The sequence below is a fragment of the Barbus barbus genome (assembly GCF_936440315.1).
Source record: "Barbus barbus genome assembly, chromosome: 16".
In the NCBI taxonomy this organism is placed as follows: Eukaryota; Metazoa; Chordata; class Actinopteri; order Cypriniformes; family Cyprinidae; genus Barbus; species Barbus barbus.
The window spans coordinates 16,548,280-16,569,099 of NC_136744.1; the positions used below are offsets into that span (position 1 = coordinate 16,548,280).

Consider the following 20,820-nt stretch of genomic DNA (forward strand, 5'->3'; position numbering starts at 1 on the left):
TGTGGGTGCACGTTAGAAAGTAACCTATAAAACAGAGTTAGGATAAGAAAATGACATTGTGTGGTAAACTTATTCCTTTAAGAACCAAGGATTAACATTTGAAAGAAAAAAGTACATAAACTCGTTCTGAAACGGTTTGGCTTAACAGTGGGCATTAAGACTTAATGACAAGTTGTTCAAATTATTTATTTTTTTAAAATGGACGCCGCTTGTAGGCTATTTACTGAAGTTCACGCCGCTGTTAAACTCATGTTAGGGTAATCCCCTGTATACGCAGTGGGAATCTCCCACAAACAAGGAAGTTTATATCCAACAACAGTGAGCCAAAAACATTTTTTAGAGAGAAATTACGTTCTGACTTAAAATAATGTACCAATAGGCTCCTACATGAAGACCGTGGTTAACGCGACGTGTTTACAACCTCAGTACGTCACCGGGATCGCCCATAGCAGGTAACGTCATCGTAAACAATGGCACTTACCATCTGATAGCCTACACTAGATAAAAAACAGGTATATGAAGGAGCCGTTTTTCTACTCGTTGTAATGCAAAGATAACCGTTAAAACAAAACACAAAAATAAGACAAATCACAGGAGCCGCTTTGGGGTTTTGTGAATTTTATGTTCTTAATGTAAAGAAGGCAGTTTACATTACATACAAAAATACCCTTTCAAATACAACTTTTTGCCCTACAAAAAGAATAAGCATTTTTTTTTTAAATTGTCCTAAAGGTAAGGTAAGGAAGATTCAAACTGAGTGACAAAATGAATGTCTAGAAGAATAAGTCGTTCAACTGCAATACCTGCGATATAAAACATTATAACGGTACAAATAAATAAAATGTTAAGAAACCCCAAAATTAATAGTAAGTTTATGTTCTCTGTACATCCCAACAGGGTAGGACAGTAGCTTGCGGAAAGATGGAGAAAAAAAAAGGAAAATCATGGAAAGAGGGCAGAAATCTCATTTAGTCTCTGTTATTTAAGTTCAGGAGACACTGCCATCCAGACCTCCATGGGAGGCGCAGGGGTGATGCCCTAGACGCAGGGAAATACAATCATGCACATGCACACGCAGAAACCAACACTGACTCAAATGATCACAAACTCTTTGTAAAACCAAACCTGCCTTTAAATGTTGGCCCAACAAATCAGAAACTCAGATCTAATACTGTTCTTTTGTTCCGAGCGGTTGACAAAACTATGGAGTGGCAGCAGTGTTTACTGTGATAGGTAATGGAGTCGTGGTTTTTAGTTACTAATGCTGGTCCATCTACACACACACACACACACACACACACACACATTATATACGCACCCCACACAAAAGGTCCTCCCAGAAACTGAACCAGAACCGATACAGCGAATACAAAAAGACTGCAAGGAAAACCTTCGGACAAACAATGAAGAATCTCATTTACAGTGACAAACAGGACAATTTTTTTTTCAAATTTTTTTGATTAATAAAAACTACATTAAGGTGGCATAGAAAGACTAACAATGATTTTTAAAGTTATATAGAAACTACAATCTACTGTACAATTTGTTTCAAAAGCTCAAACTGATTTTTAAGCAAGCATTCTGACACAGTAAGGCATAAAAAAAAACTCGGGGGTGGGGGGAATCAATACTTTACACTAACTCTGTAACAAGCAGGAAGACCAGCCAAATATCAGTAGCAGTTTAAAAGCAGCACTGCTGTTACACAAGTGTAGTTCCACTCTTTAAGGGACAACCTGTGCAGACAGATGTTCAAGAAGAGGGGAAAAACAGATTAAAAGGGCAAATCAAAGAGTGGCAGCAACAGTAACAATTCATGTTACCTGTAGATAGCTCATTGTTATCGGTTAAGAGTGAGCCTGATTGAATTTTTAATCACACGGAGGTTGCTTGTGGGAATTGGGGAAGATGCATCTGGAAGCTCTTTACTGGGTAGCCTCTGAAAATACAAGAGACCATCAAAAATAATTTCAATATGGACTTCAAATTATGATGATTACTACATGTCAATTACCTGTGATCTTGATGTATCAATTGTTGGTATTGGCATAGGTTTGGTTGCTGAAAGGCCCTCCTGTGTCAAAAAAAAGAAAACCCCCAAAAAATGTTTTTGCAAAAACATTACGTGAGGTCTTGTGTTGATATAAGAAAACAGTTTCAGTTTTAGTGAAATGAGCCAGTTGTGGTCAACACCTGAGAGTATTGCAATAAACATGAGAAAAAACAAAACAAAAACAAAACTCACCACTGTTGGCCCCTCTTCACCGTCCAAGCCATTACTATTTGGAGGGTACGGCTCTTTAAACGCAGAGTCATCAGAAAACACCTGAAGCAAAATAATTAATTCACATATTAAGGCATGCTTGAAGTTTTTAGACTAGATTATATCAGTTATCTACAGAAAGGTTGATCAATTGTAATGAATTTCTTGGCCTGTGTATTTTACAACAGCTTAGCACCTCTGTATCCTTGTGCCTCTTAGGTGGATCTTCCAGAGATGGGGAGTGAGGTCTCTTTGGTGCTCCATTGACACTGTTGGGCAGTTCAGTCAGGCTAGGGGAGGAAGAGGTAATGCGGGGTATCACACTGCGGCCCACCACTGTAGGAATGGTGTTGCCAGTGGAAGGTGCTGGGGGTTTGGCAACTGGAGTGGCGATGGGCTCTGAAAAAACAAAGTATTAGATGAGTGGAATCAGAATGAATGCAGATTAATTCTGATTCCCTCCCCTAAAAATCAAAAGAAGAAACAAAAAGCGTTTCCCCAATAGAAAAACAGGAACAAGTCCATAACAGCAGATATGAAGGCACTTACTAGATCCGATGACTGGAATGGACATTCCCTGTTCTAGTTTTGGAGGAGAAACTTCTGAAGCTGGTGGGCTGTCCATGAATACAAGGACTGGATGCTTGGGCGGGCTGATACTATTGAAAAAAAGAAAGAAAAAAGAACGTTAACACAGAAACAAATTAAGACATTTAAGTAATTGTAAGTAATTTTATGTAACAGCATTTTGACATTACAGCTAACTCCTATTTAAACTTTTCTTGAGTATGAGAATGAGGCCATAAAATTAGCTTAACCACAAAAAACCATGACACTCTTCATGCAGTTTGTGACATTTATAATGTTTCCGCACTGAAGCAAGTGTACAGTAATATCCAAGTCTTGTTTTTGGTTCCAACCCCTATGCCTTCTAAAAGCTTTCTGGCAGTCAACAGTTATACCATAAACTGAAAATGGCATTTCAGTATCTTGGAGAGGTAGGAGTCAGGGAGCTTAAAATCTCGTGATCTTTCAGAAATCCCTTAGAATCATTTGGTCTGAACTAGCTAAATCACAAATATTTTATCCTGATCAGTGACACTACCTATCTTCAGGTGTGGAGGCTGGCTGGCATGGATTGCTGACTGATGTAGGAGAGCTGAATGGAGTGCCGATGTCTGTGTCCCTGGAGCTGTCCAGCTGACTGCCATCCAGAGAGCAGCGCTTTGACCCCCCACCATTTGAGCTCCGGTTTATATCTCCCAAACTCTGCCCAAAAGAGAGATAGTATAGTTACGATATAGTTTAGCTTCTTTACAGACTAAGAGTATTGATTTTTACTATAAACACTATGAGACTTTTTTTTTTTAACCTTCTTCTTCCTCTGCACAAGTTCAGGAGGCAGGTAATGATGCAACTGTTTTTTCTTCACATGTGTGGCCTCAATAGTCATGCCATCCTTTAGCATGTTGATATTGCTGGCCTGCCTATAAACTACAATGAAACACAGCTATTAGACATTAAAAGACCCCAAGTTCTGACAACTACAATCGCAAGACATGAACATGGAGGAAAACAACAGAGGCTGAGAAGCTTACCAGTATCTGTGAAGGACTGGATGTCGTAGGTCAAGTCAATATTCACACAGTCAGAGTTGTCCAGTTTTTTGAAGCTGATTCCAATGAACCACATGGAAACAAATTCATTTCTGTGGAAAAAGCATAAAAACCTGTTATAAATTTGCAAGTTCTAAAGGTCAGTTGAGCGGTCTGTATATACTGGCCATTTGATATCAGCGCCTGCTGTTGGAAAACTCACACTGGCCGAGCACTTGTTCACTGTTGTACTGTTCCATGGCCCCAAAATAAACATTGGTATTATAAAAATGTTGATTAAAGGTAATTTAAAGAAGCGGAAGCTGAAACCCTGAGCATACTTCTAAAACCAAAATTTTAGACCAAAAAAACATTAGCCTCATTTGTTATAGCAGAAATCCAGAACACAGTAGAAATGTGTCAGCTGGTAGAGATTTCGCAATACTGAGCATGACAGTTATAAATCTATGCAAGACTGCTTTGCATTATTTACAGAATTTTCTTACGATGAAAAAGATTTGGCATTGTACCAGAGGCACATCATATGATAAAATAGTGTAAATCGTATCTATTTCTTTTGCCATTAATAAATGAAACAAACACTATCTCATGGCAAGCCATTACGGTCATATAAACTTACTTTAGATAAACTAACATATAAACTTTAGATAGATAAAACATTTGCTCTTGCCACCAACCCATTTGTTACTTACTCATTGTGATTCTCTTTTGACCCGGGAAAAGACTGTGGGTTGACATGAGCAAGGGTGATGTATTCATTGCGCTCCAAATTTCCAACCAGCACTCTTATCTTTGATTCTACCAGTCCAATCCTGTTGAGGCCAAAGAACATCATTATATGAAGATTGTGATTCCATTCCCAGAACCCAATTTTTTTTTTAAATCAGAGAACTGATTTAAACTGATATACAGAGAGTATAGATAGTGAATTTGCAAACTGTTGAATATTAGGGGTGTAATGGAACTAGGGGTGTCGCGATATCCGTGATATTCAAATCATAAAATATCGACATCGTATTAATTTAGGGTGTGGCGATATATCATGGCGATATTGGCGATAACCATGATATTTAAAGTGAGCAGGACACTTATGATAACGAGACAAGCAAATAGCCTACTCCAGCGCCAGTACGTGGTGGACCTCCCTGGTGGTATTGCGCCTTAAACGCTGACACCTGTCAAACAAGACGACGACAAAGCGCACAGCCGCACTACTCCGAGAAGAACCATATTCAGTATTATCCAGACAGTAAGTTGTCATTATTTTACTAGTCATGGAATGGGAAATGTTACATTAACCTGTTAACAGTGGTTTCCTGTGTTCATATATTTAAATAAAATGGTGATTCTTTGAATAAGTACCGCGTTTTCTTTACTCATCTAATATTTGTATTTGCAATCAAGCCATGGCCAATACTGCCTTTGCGTAGCAGATTAGCAATTGATTTCTTTGTTCAAATCTATTACACGATTAAAACTGATCCAGAAAAACTGAGCGACCACAAACTCAGTAAAATGTAAAGTTGGTTGCAGTGCCATGCACTTAATGCCTCACCTGCGGTCGTTCTAGGCGCACATTAAAACGTGTGAATTAGAAGCACGTTAACTACATGACTTCATTGGCACAACTATAGGTTAAAGAGATTAAAAACAGGGACACAAGTTAACAGGTTAAAGTATCAGTTTTGATGTTAATATTTATTCATCATACTGTTGAAATTGACAGTATTTTCTCTCGTTATTTCATTAGAGAGCTTCAAAGACAGAGAAAGCTGTGACCTGAAGAAGTGAAAATGCATGTGCCGTGTTTATCAGTATCCTTATGTTCATTGGGTTAAAAGAAAAACTAAAATGAAAAATTAATTTGGCTGATTCCCTAAGGTTTCTATAGATATCGCGATATATCGATATCGTGAGTTCTTTTGGCCACAATAACCGCAGTGTTAAAAATATAATATTATGACAGCCCTAAATGAGTTAAATTGGTTAGTTGTGTATAGGTTTAGTGTTTTTTTCCCCTCATTGTAGTACGTCTGTATTTATGTAGCACCATGGTCCTGCGAGGCACGACGTTTCGTTCCACTTTGTCCCCACATGTAGCGGAATGACAATAAAGCTCAACTTGACTTGAAATGGTACACATATACGAAAACTTTCACTATGCATGTGTACAGAACAAATACAGTGTTGTTTTAACCACTGCATGTGCGGAATCTAATTTGAAACTTCCTTGACAAGAAACGGTCTCAAATTCCGGCAATTATAGTTTTTTCAGGAAATACAAACAATGAATGCCATTTTGACGCTCTTTGATGTGGCATGACTGCTGCACGGACATCTCGTGTCATGTAATTACTCAAATCAGCTCAATCAACCACAGAAAGACGTCAATTCAATAGCTTGTAAGAAACAAAAAGGTCACACTACATTTACCGCAGGAAAAACAGCATTTCTCCAAATATTAGCTGATATATTCATTAGTCATTTTATCTGTTAGTTACATCTTAATTATTTACTGTAAGTTTAAATAAACCGGTCATGAAAAATTGACAGCCACTGTGTAAATTATATTCCATCAATTAATTAATTTTATAATTAGATTTATAAATTAAATATAAAAACTGCCATGTACAATTGACATGTTTTCATACAATTTTTTTTTTACATTTGAGTGTTGATTATTATATAAAGAATTAAATAGCCCAAACTAATAAATTCAATTGCTATTTTAATATTAAAATAATGTGCAAGTAATGGGACTCAATATAGTTTACAGCATTAACTGAAGTAGATTTTTAGCCTGAGGAAATGATTATTAAAAACAAATTCATTAAATTTAAAGAGCAACAATTTGTTCGGTAAACCCATATTGATAATTTGAGAGTAGACCTTTCTATGATTATTACTGTCATTATGCCCTTTAAGTAGAGGAAAATAAAATTTTAGTACAAACCCATTTAATTGTATGAGCAGGCCTATCTCAAGTCTCTGACATAAATATCATTACTAGTAATACAGGGCTCCAGCCTAACTATTTTTCCTAGGAGCACTGTAGCCCCTGAGTGAAAATGTTTAGGAGCACAAGCCGAAAACTTTGGGGCACACCTTAAATCAGCCTGCAATGCAATCATTCACATTTTCCCCATTTTAACAGCATTACTGACAAATGTTTTGATAATAAATAGACTTAACTCATAGAAATTACAATGTGCAGTATTCTTTTAATTTCAGAGGGATATTCACACATACAGTATACACACACATATATATATACAGTGCCCTCCAAAAGTATTGGAACAGTAAGGCCAATTGCTTTTTTTTTTTTGCTGTAGACTGAAAACATTTGGGTTTGACATCAAAAGATGAATACGAGATGAGAGATTAACATTTCAGCTTTTATTTACAGGTATTTTCATCTGGATCTGATACACACCTTTTGTTTGAACCCACCCATTTTTCATGATACCAAAAGTATTGGAGCAGATAGAATTAACATCGATTAAAGTGAAAAAGACTTCATATTTAGTTGCAAATCCTTTGCTTTCAATAACTGCATCAAGCCTGTGACCCATTGACATCACCAAAGTTTTGCATTCTTCTTTTGTGATGCTTTTCCAAGCTTTCACCGCAGCCTCTTTCAGTTTCGGGGGGTTACTCCCTTCATTCTCTTCTTTAGCAGATAAAATGCATACTCTACAGGGTTTAAGTGTGGAGATTGACTTGGCCGGTCTAAAACCTTCCACGTCTTGCCCCTGATGAACTCCTTTGTTGCAAATTGTCAGACAAAATATTTCTGTAGACTTCTGAGTTCATTTTGCTGCTGCCATCATGTGTTACATCATTAATGAAGATTAATGAGCCTGTCCCAGAAGAAGCGATGAAAGCCCAACTCATTACATTACTTGTGTAATATGTACTATAATGTACACCTGTGTACACTGTGTTTCAGATGAGCTTGTGTGTTTGGGATCATGAGCAGATCCTTTCTTTCTCCAAACTTTAGCCTTTCCATCACTTTGGTCCATAAAATCAGTCCATAAAACCTTGTTCCAGAATTTGAGGCTCGTCTCCTATTTTTCTTGCTAATGAGTGGTTTGCATCTTCTGGTGTAGCCTCTGTACTTTTGTCCATGAAGTCTTCTACGAACAGTAGATTGTGATACCTTCACTCATGCCCTCTGGAGGTTGTTGCTGATGTCACTTTCTTTACAGCTGTCACAATGCTTCTGTCATCAACTGCAGATGTTTTCTTTGATCTACCCGTTTGAGGGGTTACTTAGTACACCAGTGGTTTCTTTCTTCCTCAGGAGATTCCAAATGGTTGTACTTGCTATTGCCAGTGTTTGTGCAATGGTTTGATTGATTTTTCATCTTCTCTCAGCTTCACAATTGCTTGTTTTTCACCCATAGACACCTCTCTGGTTTTCATGTTGGTTACACGTCTAACTATAAATGCAGTCTGCACGGATCTGAAACTAAGCGCAGACATTCAGTGCCATTTATTGTTGGAATAATCAATTAATAGGACACACCAGGGCAACAAAACACACCTGTCAGTCACATGTTCCAATACTTTTGGTAACATGAAAAATGGGTGGGTTCAAACAAAAGTCTCTCATCTCATATTCATCTTTTGATGTCAAACCCAAATGTTTATAGTCTACAGCAAAAATAAAGGAATTGGCCTTACTGTTCCAATAGTTTTGGAGGGCACTGTATATAGATATATAAATAAAATTACTATTGTTTTGCATTAATAAGTGCAGTTACTAATAATATTGCATGTTCATTTCTTGTTTACATTTGACAGTAAAGCACAAAGCAAGAGTTGGGAAGCTTACAAAATGTATTTTATTAACAACAGTAACATGCACAAAATCTAATTTTTATGTAGAAAAGGTATATATTGTACTCTTATTAAATGTACCATAATTCTTCTATAGTCTTATATGGAACGGACCAACAACTTCAGTGATTATGTTTGATTTAGTTGTAAATTGAACAAAAGTTTTTCAAAAGCACTTTGTGACTTTTCTTACTTTTCACACACACAAAAAAAAAAAAGAGCAAAACTGACTAGATCTGATTTCTTGAAGATTTGATCTTTTATAATTTCAAAATATAAAGGAAAATTTATGAATGACTAATAAGCCAATAAGTGCTTGTCTGCTGCTATGTACAGGTTATAATGGTGATTTGATGCATTTTTTAATTTTACATAAGTGTTTGTTCACCACAGTATATTGGTCATCCCATTAAAAATAATATTCAAATTGGATCATTTTGGAGCTTTAAAGTGCTGTAAACAGCTGTGTGAAACGCTTGAAAGTAATTGAAAATTGCTTGAATTTCTCTCTCAAAAGGTTGTACAAACCCTAAAATTAATAATGTTATAACATTCGACTATTTCTGCCACAACGCCATGATTACAGTTAACGTTGCTGTTTCTGGTTTTCTACATCAACGCCGTTTGATCTGTTTATATCAGATTTCTGTGCAGAATTTGAATGATTCTCACTACATCTCGCAGCAGCCTTATTCATTGTGCGGCAAATTCAAAAGCTTCTCACTGGATCTTGCAGCACTGGCTACGTTTACATGCAGAATTTTTGGTTCAATCGGACTGAATTCATTCCGTTTGATGAATCTGAATGTAGTGTTTACATGAACGTTGAATAAAGTGATTGGGTTGATGTGTGCGTTTATATGTCACAGGCTTCAATCCGGAATTGATTTTTGTTGACATGCGCACACTGCACAAATAGAGTTTCTCAGTGTTTGCACATAACCACTCTCCTACACGGTTTCTTTATTTTTTTTTTAACAGCAGAATTAATATTTTCCATTTTTGGATATATATATATACATATAAACCGCTGTGCCGTGATGCTCATATTTATCACGCAGTAAAAATGCCCCTCTCCGCACCTAAAACAAGTTGCCTGTGGCTGAGAATCCAAAACAAGGACTGGTGGGAGATTGTCCTGCTCCCCTTCACAGTTGCCGAGTGAAAGAAGAGTTTTATAAATGACAGGACACGCATTTATACAACACTTTATTCAAAAGGATGAACCGTTCGTTCCGCGCGTCACATCATTACACTATTTCTGCGTCATTGCACATGTGCAGTCCTTTCAGTTTCAGTTTTCAATCGGATCGATTAAGGTGTTTACATGAAGCCTTTTCAGTCCGATTGCAAACAGATTATTTGGTTGCATGTAAACGTAGCCACTGTTGCATCTGTGCAGTAACAGTGACTACGTTTACATGGACATCAGTAATCAAATTATTTACCTTATTCTGAATAAGACAATATTATGATTAAGGCGTTTACATGAGTTGCTTTTATAATAATAGTTTCATGTTCCCTTTTGACAAGTTATAGTACATAGATCGATTAATGTTTTGGGCGTTTCATTAAAAATTTTATGAAAGCTTCAATTGCAGTTAATTATTTGTACGTGCATACAGACGACGGTGGTGTTGAAGCTCTTTTACTTGCCGTCAAACGGTTGACCACTGCCATGTGTGTATCCTGTCGCAAAATGCGGCGAAAAGTCCTACTCAAGTTTACAATAGTTTGATTAAGGTGTGTACATGTCTGTACTGCACTTCAATAATGCGACTAAAATAGGAATACTCCACATGTCTTCATTTGATTTGCGTTTACTTCGATTATGACTTTAGCTGGATTAAGGTAATCAAAAATCTCTGTTTACATGGTAGACTCTTAATAGGAGTATTGTCTTAATCGTATTAAAATCGGAGTATTGTTGTCCATGTAAACATAGTCAGTGTCGCGAAAATCAACTTTGGTTCGCGAGTAAAGCTGTTCTGCTCAGATAAGTTTGTTTGTTCCATGCTGATAAACAGTCCGCGCTGCGCAGTTCAAACGAGTAGTGATGCGAGTGATGTTTCTCATATGCAACAGAAATGGCAACGCGAGTTGAACAATGCTGTGGTCGCGCCAGTGCGACTGCTAACAAAATTTACTCGCACTGGAGCCCTGTAATACGTCAAATTACAAAATTTTTGCACACACACACACAGTTTTGAGCTCTTACCACTCCAGATGGTTTTCCTCAGTGGATGCACTAGCAGTGAGGACAATGTAATGCCTGCAACAACCAAAGAAAAATAAATAAAAAAAATCAAGTCTTTACTGGAATTGATCTTTTATACAATACTGTGGATATCCACTTACTTGTACTTCTGGAAAAAGTTAGGAGGTTCAAACAACTTGGACCAATCGGCTTTACCCTGAAGAATTTCATCTGTAACAGTGAGACCTTAAAATAGAAAATTTGGAAAAATTAGCAAATGGTCAAGAGAAATGGCAAATTAGAGAATCTATTACACACCATTCTTGAACTCTTCACTCATGATGGTGCGTGTGGAAGTGGACACGTTGTAGGTAGAGTTCTGTTGTGGATATGCAGGAGTGATGATTGGCATCAGATGATACCTGTCTGATGGATTCACCTATAAATAAAATGACAAACTGTATAGCAAATAGTCCAGAAAACTGTATTTCACTACAAGGAGTATAAGAATACCAACCCGTGGATCCCATACTGGCAGATTTAAATTGCTGTCTTCAGGCTGTTTTAAAAGCACAGGATTTGGCCATTCCCTGATCAAGTAAAATTAGACCGGAAATGCAGTTAAGAGGGGGAAACAGCAATGGACATTCCATAGCTGCAGGAAAGCAACTAGACATTATCAGCAAAACAATACATAAAGTTTCAGTTCCACCATATGAACAGAATGCGATATGACCTCACCATTTAGAGAAGACCAGAAAGAACTTGTGCACAAGTGTGGCGGCAACAGCATTTGGATACAGCTGACACGTTCTGGCCACGAGCATAGCCCAGGAAACTCCACCAAGAAAGCCTAGCATGTTGGAATAGATTCCACGTCCTTAAAAAACAAACAAACAAACAAACATGACATATCATTGAATTGCAGTATTGACTTGCTTTTAGCATGTCAAGCCAAGATTCAGAACAAAAGACATCAGAAGTCTTGATTTCAAACCAGACAAAAAGTGTCTGAAGGCAAGTTTTGAATCAGACTTACGTTTGGCCCACAGTTTAATCGCTCTCAATGTTAATCTGAAGTTCTCTTTATTAGGCACCAAATATAGGATCTCATCTGTAACACGGCAACCTGCAAAACAAAATAATAAGTACATTTATGCAAGAATCTACAAATGGCCTAATGGTTAGAGAGTCGGACTCGTAATCCAAAGGTTGCGGGTTCGAGTCTCGGGCCGGCAGGGATTGTAGGTGGGGGGAGTGAATGTACAGCGCTCTCTCCACCCTCAATACCACGACTGAGGTGCCCTTGAGCAAGTCACTGAACCCCCAACTGCTCCCCGGCGCTGCAGCATAAATGGCTGCCCACTGCTCCGGGTGTGTGTTCATGGTGTGTGTGTGTGCACGTTGGATGGGTTAAATGCAGAGCACGAATTCCGAGTATGGGTCACCATACTTGGCCGTATGTCACTTCACTTTCAAATTAGACTGATATGTAACATTTAAATAAAGTCTTAGAGGGTATTACCGTTTAGACTGCGAATGCATCTGATGTCCAAGTTTCTGAGGAGAGAGTCTCCTCTCAGGTCCAGGTTATCAGGAATTGACTGTAAAGCGAGCCTGGCAAACAGTAGATCGATCTGGGTGGAGCAAAAAAAACAACAACTAGCTTAAAACAAAATATCCACTAGACTACATATCAAACACTTCAAGTGTCTTACCTCAATTCCATCAAACTTGAATTTGATGACTGGTACAAATGCATCTTCCACAGCCTGAAAAGGAATTATACACAGGATAAGTTACTCTTTAAACAAAGCAGTGGCAGAGGTATAAAGTGTTGTCAAAAGGACCGACTGTGAAACCATCCAGTACTGAAATTTTTAAAACGTCCATTGTCGAGCAGATTCTTAAACAGTGCTGATTGGTCATTGTGTTCACGTGCTCAACAGATATGTCTATGATTGTCTACAATGATCACCACTCACACAGAAGCACATGGGAGCGTTTGAAAGCCGCATCTATCAGCAGATTGTAGCCAATCACAGTCATATCTGTAGAGCGCATGGACACAATGACCAATCAGCGCCGTTTAGGAATCTGCTCAACAGGGCTAAAATGTTAGTGGGAAAAGGATGTTTTTAAAATTTCTGTACTTTTGACAACACTAATAAATAAGGAACAGAAAAAGTACCCACTCGTAGATCCTTAATCTCATCATGCAGTTTTAGTTTTTCAAAGAAAGATGAAAAAAAGTCAGTTCTTTCGACGTGACGTGGGGCAACACACAAAGCATCTATATCAGCACCTAAAGAAAAAAAACAACAACAATTTGATATGCACAATGCAGTACATATTACCCCTTTATAATTGTAAAGACTTTCTTAATTTATGATTGCAGATCTTTAAAGATCATTCTGCTACTCTACAATCAAGCTCATTAAATGTACCTTTCGTGTGCACTCCCAACCTATATGACCCAAAAGTAAAGATTTTGCCACCAACATTCACTACTGCTGACAGTGGAAGATTCTGTGAGGGAAAAGGGACAATTCAGAAAAGCATCTCATCATGTAACTTGGTGATCAAGTTAAGAGAACTGCAGTATTATTTACCTTTGATTCACTGATTTCTGCAATCCACTCCTTCACAAATGAATTCAGCTTTCCAAGAACAGCAAGTCTATAAAAGACACAAACATCCCTTTTAGTGCCTACAAACATGACGCGGTGTAAACAATGGTTTGCAGGAGACAAATTATACACTCAATACTGTAGTAGAAGTCAAATTATATTTAGTTTAAACCAGCAACAAATCAAACTGTGTAAAAAACATCAGAAGTTAATCTTTGTATAATTTAGTTAAATATTAGGAAAACGCAAAAAAGTGCTTTCAAAAAGCTGCAACATGATTGTTTTACACAATTTCTTAATTGTCTCAGTGTTTTACTGCCTGCAAAACAAAATGCACTTCAGACATATGCATTTTACATAGATCTGTACTTTTATGTAAGATAGAATGCCACTGCTGTGAGAAATCAGGTCTTCCCTTGAAATCGGGTCTCTGTTAGGACCAAAAGCAATCCCACTGGAGCTAATGATTATCGGGTTACTCACTTTAGCACCTAAAGAAAATTCCTATTAAATCATGTTATGATGATCTGTTGTTTGAACTATGGTATAATGACTTGTATTAATGTCACCTTGCCAAGTGCACGCTACAAGACATCTTGCACACACTAGTGCATCAGTTTTACAACACTTGAAGATTTGTCAGCCAGACATCAAACAAATCTGTATTTTAAAACTGTGGTAGCATGCCTCACAAGTTCACACACAGAAGAGTGACTAAATGTTGTACAGTAAAACATGAAAAATTGGCTAATTCACCACTGACAAGGAGTTTTAATAGGCTGTTTATGCAGTATATTTTTTAAACAGGTGCTGCATGACTTGAGAAAACAGAAAACGGGCTGTGGTGTTCACTTTCCAGAAAAGGGTAGGGAAACTTCAACACCCATAACGCACCAGGATCGTTGCCATCCAAGGTCTTTGTCAATCTGACTGCCCATGGGCAGGGATTCAAAAACACGGAAGTACGAGTACACATTTCTTTTACACATACTACTGACATGTAGCAATACAAAGCTGCTGAAAATCTTTAAACTTGTCATTTGATCCTTGCAGTGTGTACTTTGCTTTATATCCCTTCATATTTGGGAAGGATGAGCAGGATTAGATAGGGTTGATTGTTGCTCTTTGTCCAAAAAAAACCATACAGTCAATGTCCACAAAAGGAAAAAAATAAAAATAAACACACACGAAAGACAGTATCCAGTAAGGATATACAGTTAGGTCCATATATATTTGGACACAGGCACAATTTATTATTTTAGCTGCTGACCAAATCATATTCAAGTTACAGTTATATCATGAATATGGGCTTAAAGTGCACACTCTGAGCTTTAATTTGAGGGTATTCTCATCAAAATTGGAGGAAAGGTTAAAGGGATAGTTCACCCAAAAATGAAAATTAGCCCAGGTTTTACACGCCCTCAAAGCATCCTAGTATATAAATTCTTTCAGACAAATCCAAATCAGAGTTAAATTAAATATTATCCTTGCTCTTCCAAGCTTTAGAATGGCAGTAGGCGGGTGTTTTTTTTCAACAGTCCAAAAGTAGTCAAATAAAGCGCAGCAATCCATAATGAAACGGGCCTCACATGGCTCCGGGGCATTAATAAAGGCCTCCAGTAGAAACACTTTTCTCTCACCTTCGCTATCTGTCATGTGCAAGCCGTTCTGGGCAGATGACATAGGACAATAATTTTTAATATAATTCCCGATTGGATTTGTCTGAAAGAAGGGGGTAGGGGTGGGCGGTATGGAAAAAAAAATTTTTTTTTTTAGAAATATAACGATTTTATCACGATTCTTTGTCATGTTGGTTTTACAATTTTGCAAGTTGTCTGAGCATTACAGCCAAACTAATTTCCCTATTATAAAGACAAAGCCTTTCAAGATAACAAAAAAAGGAAAAGAAATGGCATATTTAGGCCAAAGTGAGCAAAGATAAATTAAGATTAAAAAATAAGAACAAATATACACCTTACAAATACACAAATAAAACAAACAGTGCTTTATTTTCAGGTACAATAGGCATATTTAGCAGGAGCATTCAAGAAATTGAATGAACAAATATAAAACTAAAAAACTATATAGACTGATTCCTAAAGCAACTGTATTAATGTTTTTAAGTCAAGAGTAGTGAGTGATTTTTCTCTTTGCGTTTTGTTGTTTTATTAACGTTAAAGGAATAGTTCACCCAAAAATAAAAATTCTGTCATCTGTCTGTCAAATCTGTTATAGTGTTTTCTTTTTATACCATTTATTCAAAGGTTGTATTAGAGGGGTCAGCGGATGCAAAAAAATTTTTTCTCAAGTTGTTTGAACAAATGTGTGTTGGAAGTCCATCCTATAATGATAAAAATACACCCAGTGTTTTTTTTTTTTTTTTTAAATCCCGATTTCAAAATCCTCTCTCAAATAAGGCTGTTCTGAGGTTCCTGTCAGAATGACGTAGTTCTGTACCGCTCCCATGACAGTTGATTGATAAGCCGTCTTACCTTAGACCCACCCTGAGTGAGGTGAGAGCTGTCCAACATTGTGTCAGTTCCGGTGCAGGGGAAGACAAGATGTCTAAGATTAAGTGATTGAAGTGTTTAGCTGTTGGATGTAGTAATGAATATAGCAGTCATCATTTACTCCCGATATCTGAGCCGATGAAGACACAGAGGATGGGACACAGAGAGACACTGTTTCTATGGGCCGCGAGACGCAAGCCATTTTACTCTACCATTGAGAAATTAACCAATGTATGTTATAGACTTTTCATGAAGACCATAAAGAATCATATCAACTTGTGTAAAATGAGCATCCGATGACCCCTTTAAACCGGAGAGAGTTTCTTTCTTCTGCTGAACATAAATGCTATTTTGAAGAATGTGGAATACCAAACAGTTGCTGATCCTTAGTGACTTCCATGTGATTTTTTTCCTACCATCAAATTCAATGTTGACCAGCAACTGTTTGCTTCTTCTGTGTTCAGCACAAGAAAGAAATTAACAAAGGTTTGGGGCAACATGTGAGTGAGTAAATAAATTAACAAATAACAAATTACATTTTAGGGCGAACTATCCCTTTAATGACAGTTGACACCATGTTTAGTTCTGTCCCTTTAAGATCTGCACGCATCTAATATACATGCACGTATCCATTTTTCTTTCAACGGTTTACTTTCATTTTAGACATGACCAACTGAGTCTGTAAACTTTTTGCGCTAATACGGTCAAAACACACAAAGTTTACATAGACTCAGCTGGTTATGTCTAAAATGAAAGTAAACCGTAAACTTATGGTACCTTGAAAAAGGGGGAACTAACCCTTTAAGGAATTACAGCTCTTTAATATGTACCTCTCCCTTTTTCAAGGTACCATAAGTAAATGTACAATAGACTCAAAAGCTGTTTCATGGACCATATTTCCACATCAATTAAGTAAAAGGTCTGGAGTTCATTCTAAGTGTGCCACTTGCATTTGGAAGCTGTTGCTCTGAACCCACATCATGCGGTCCAAGGAGCTCTCTATACAGGTGAAACAGACAATTGTTAGGCTTCAAAAACAAAACAAATCCATCGGAGAGATAGCAGGAACATTAGGAGTGGCCAAATCAATAGTTTGGTACCTTCTGATGAAAAAAACAAAACAAACAGCCACGGAGGTCAACAGTGGTGGATGATTGCAGGATCCTCTCCATGGTAAAGAAAAACCCTTTCACAACATGAAGCCAAGAACTCTCCAAGAGGTAGGTGATTCACTGTCAAAGTCTACAATCAAGAGAAGACTTCACGAGAACAAATACAGAGGGTTCACCACAAGGTGCAAACAAAGCCAGATTAGACCAATAAACATCTACAAAAAAGCCAGACCACCTCTGGAAAAGCATTCTTTGGACAGCTGAAATGAAGATAAACCAGAATGACGGGAAGATAAAAGTATGGAGAAGGCTTGGAACAGCTCATGAACCAATGCACACAACATCATCTGGTGGAGCAGTGTGACGGCATGAGCATGCATTGTTCCAGTCGCACTGGGTTACTGGTGTTTAAAACAAACAAAACATCCCCACAAAAGTAATGCTTCACCGAGATTTTTGGTTGTGTAAATTTATTCTGAAGCAATATTTTCATCAGTGTTCTATCAGCTTTTACATAGCCTACTTAAAGCTTTTTTTATTTCCCTTTATAAAGGCCTTAAAAAAAAAACTTTTTAAATGTATGCATCACCTTTCATGTCATTATTCCAATTTATCAATAAATTCTATGGACTGTTAACAGTCATATTAAATAAACTTACACTGCAAAAACTACAACTGCATTAAATAGTGAGATTAATGTTTTAAATACATTTACGAATATACAAATAAGAAATGTTGGGGGGAAGATGCATACTTTTAAACACTAAACTACCAAGTGGTGGCGGTAAGTCACTTGAAAATGAGTGAATCAATGAGTCATTCATTCAAAACGCTGAATCATTCAGTAATAAAACACGGCCGAGTGTGAGGCTGAGGCCGAGAATGTGCTATACTTCTGCTGTGATCCTTGTTTGGAACCGTTTCCATTGGTGGAACAGAACAAAACAGTAAACATTGTGTCTAATTAACTTAACTACTTGAACTGTTTATTGAACTAAAATCAATGTAACATTTGCAATCGTGAGAATATTCAGCAAAAAAGCACCCTTGGTATGTTACTTAACTATATCATGTAATAAATAAACGACACATTTTGAATTTTTACCTCAGTGTGTTTCTTCCAAGTTTCTTTATGTATGCCGTTACGCTCATTTGTTTTGAAGTCTCTCACACAGAGACAGGCAGCGCGACCTTGATACCAGAAATACACTATCCATTACCAATCACTGTTTACGTTGAATGTAATAAAATCAGAAGAGTCTTCTTGCGTTTTGATGCTTCGCTGGTTATTTTGTGTCACTTAAGTTTTAATCAGGCTATTTGTCCGGTCGGGCAAGTAAAAAAAAACAAATCTAAAACATTTTAAACTAGCTTGGTGGTCAGATACCTGTAGCTTGACCTATATTTATTATTATTATTATTGAGAACATTATTTACAGAAAATGGTAGGCTAGTTCGACCTGTATTCTACTACTGCGATTCTGTCTTATGCGTACTACTCTGCGGGGTGGGGGGAATTATAAAATCTTTGGCCTGTCCCATGATTGTAAACAGTCATTAGGTCCGTCAGACTGAAGATATTTTTAGCAGTAATGTGACCAAAAATATTTAAGACCAATCAAATCTGAATTTAAGAAATTAAGACTTTTTAAGGCCTTTTATTAGGAAAACATTAAGCCATTTAAAGACTTTAAGGACCCGCGGACACCCTGGTTTTATTTTTAATTCTGCTCTGGTGGTATACAGAGCTGAAATTATGAAGATTATGTCAATGTCCAAATATATATGAACCTAACTGTACAGATCACTCCAGATATGTTGACTGTAAAGTTACTTCAAAGGTTCATGTTAGAACATTAACCAAAGATACTACACAGTTAGCAACGAACAGCAACAACTATTTGGCAGTCTGCACAAACCACCATCTCTAACCACTGGAAAGCAGTGACTAAATCACACAAATGTAAGCCCTCACCTGTGATTGAGTTCATCTTCACCCTCAAACACTCCAAATGGTTTCATAGCCTCAGTAAGCTTCTGAGTGTAGATATGGTCTATCTCTCTGGGAAAGGCCAGGCTGATTGAAGACGTGATGCCATAATGTTGCCGAGGCTGCTGCCCGCCAAGCGTACTGTTGTTACCAGTCCTGCAAATGAAGACACGATGATGACAATAATAATAATAATAATAATAGGCTAATGCATCACTGCAGCATACTAAACTTAAACAAGAAATTCAAATAGTACTGAGTTCAACACTACAATAAAAACAAAAACATATGAACACTTTGCTTTTAAAACATTCTCTAATAACTTATGATAGTACTAAATATATGCAAGGTAAATGAAAAGTGCAAGTATGATGGACACACACAAAAGAAATAATAATAAAATTATATATATATATATATATATATATATACACACACACATAACTCAACATAAACAATGTCAGAGCACATAGTACTCCTATATTCAAATGTGGTTTGTCGCGTCTACATCCTCCAGCATTGCCCAACTTTTGTGTAAACAAAGACGATATTACATGGCCAACACCATCAAAATACTTGCGTTAAATGCAGTTGACTACAACACATGTGTATTTAACTACTCCAATGTATGTGAGTGTTTTTCTAATAAAAAACACACATTGAGGCCGCTTATCCGCTGCAGCCTGCATTCTCTAACCGTTATCTCAACAAATTGGCTAAACTAGCCTAGCACTGCATTTTTCTCAACAACTAACTCGTTTAACCTACTAATATCCTTGTGAAACACGGAACACTTACGTTGACATCTCTTTCATGACCTTGCGTAGAAATATCCAAATATTTTCAGAACAAAAACGCAGAAAACATGTAAACTCAGCCAGCAGCAGCCCCGTCTCAATTTATAACAATAGTTGTTGCTCCAATATGGCGCCCGCCGTACAGACATCTCCCGACATGCTCTGCGCCATCATCTGACGAATGTTTTCAAATATCAATCATGGCGAGCAGAGGAGCTTGCGATCTATCAGACAAGGTCATTTTCTAAATATTGCCCAAGAACATCTGCACTCTCTGTTAAAAAGTAAGAATCCAGAGGAGATAGGGAGTTGTTTATTCGTGTGGATGTTTTTCGGAGTAGGTTTATATTTGGAAATCACATATTGTATGGGCACGTATTTTAAAGTTTTGTTTACCAAAAATAATAATAATAATAATACTGGCCTGGACAAAACATTTATCTGTCACAAAGATAATTTGTGCCAACATACCCCCTACTAGATGTTAGAAGCTGTGACTAGCGGATCACGTGACCAAAACACTATTGATGGGTGGAAGGAGTGGTATAATTTATCACATAACAATGGACATTTGTTGTTGAAATATTTTATTCAACAAACGTAACATAAATTGCATTCTGTTTGGGGAAAAGGGCTTATAAATCAGCATTTAGTAGCTGGTATTGCTGCCTTTAGCAGAAATGCTTCTATTTCTTACACTGAACAGGATACTTGTCTGTGTCACATCTGTGGAGTTTCTTCAATGTATGGCTGCTTGATTTGTTGTTGACAGTGGACTGATAGATTTTAAGTAGTTTGGAAATTACTTTAAATCCTCCTTCAGACTCATAAGCCTCAACCATCTTCCTTCTGTGGGGCTC

General features: G+C 37.2%; 1 protein-coding gene across 3 annotated transcripts; it reads right to left on the bottom strand.

Moving 5' to 3' along the window:
* Positions 1–603: 603 nt before the first annotated feature.
* Positions 604–20,114, bottom strand: LOC306882231 (poly(A) polymerase gamma-like; the record flags this gene model as incomplete). Of its 3 annotated transcripts, XM_079436731.1 has the most annotated exons (23): positions 19,962–20,114; positions 19,149–19,319; positions 13,534–13,600; positions 13,369–13,450; positions 13,117–13,226; positions 12,640–12,693; positions 12,447–12,558; positions 11,961–12,050; positions 11,663–11,801; positions 11,439–11,511; positions 11,240–11,360; positions 11,083–11,167; positions 10,943–10,996; positions 4,572–4,691; positions 3,862–3,971; positions 3,636–3,757; positions 3,369–3,532; positions 2,813–2,922; positions 2,460–2,662; positions 2,246–2,326; positions 2,015–2,074; positions 1,824–1,939; positions 605–1,736 (listed from the first exon to the last, which is right to left on the bottom strand). In XM_079436731.1, exons 1-22 carry the CDS (start codon positions 19,976–19,978, stop codon positions 1,841–1,843), a joined length of 2,244 nt encoding a protein of 747 aa, XP_079292857.1. In that variant the 5' UTR covers positions 19,979–20,114. The 3 variants fall into 3 exon arrangements, with proteins under 3 accessions (XP_079292856.1, XP_079292857.1, XP_079292858.1); XM_079436730.1 differs by having other exon boundaries at positions 604–1,939; XM_079436732.1 differs by lacking the exons at positions 605–1,736; positions 1,824–1,939; positions 2,015–2,074; ... (9 more) ...; positions 11,240–11,360; positions 11,439–11,511 and having other exon boundaries at positions 11,659–11,801.
* Between the last annotated feature and the right edge of the window lie 706 nt (positions 20,115–20,820).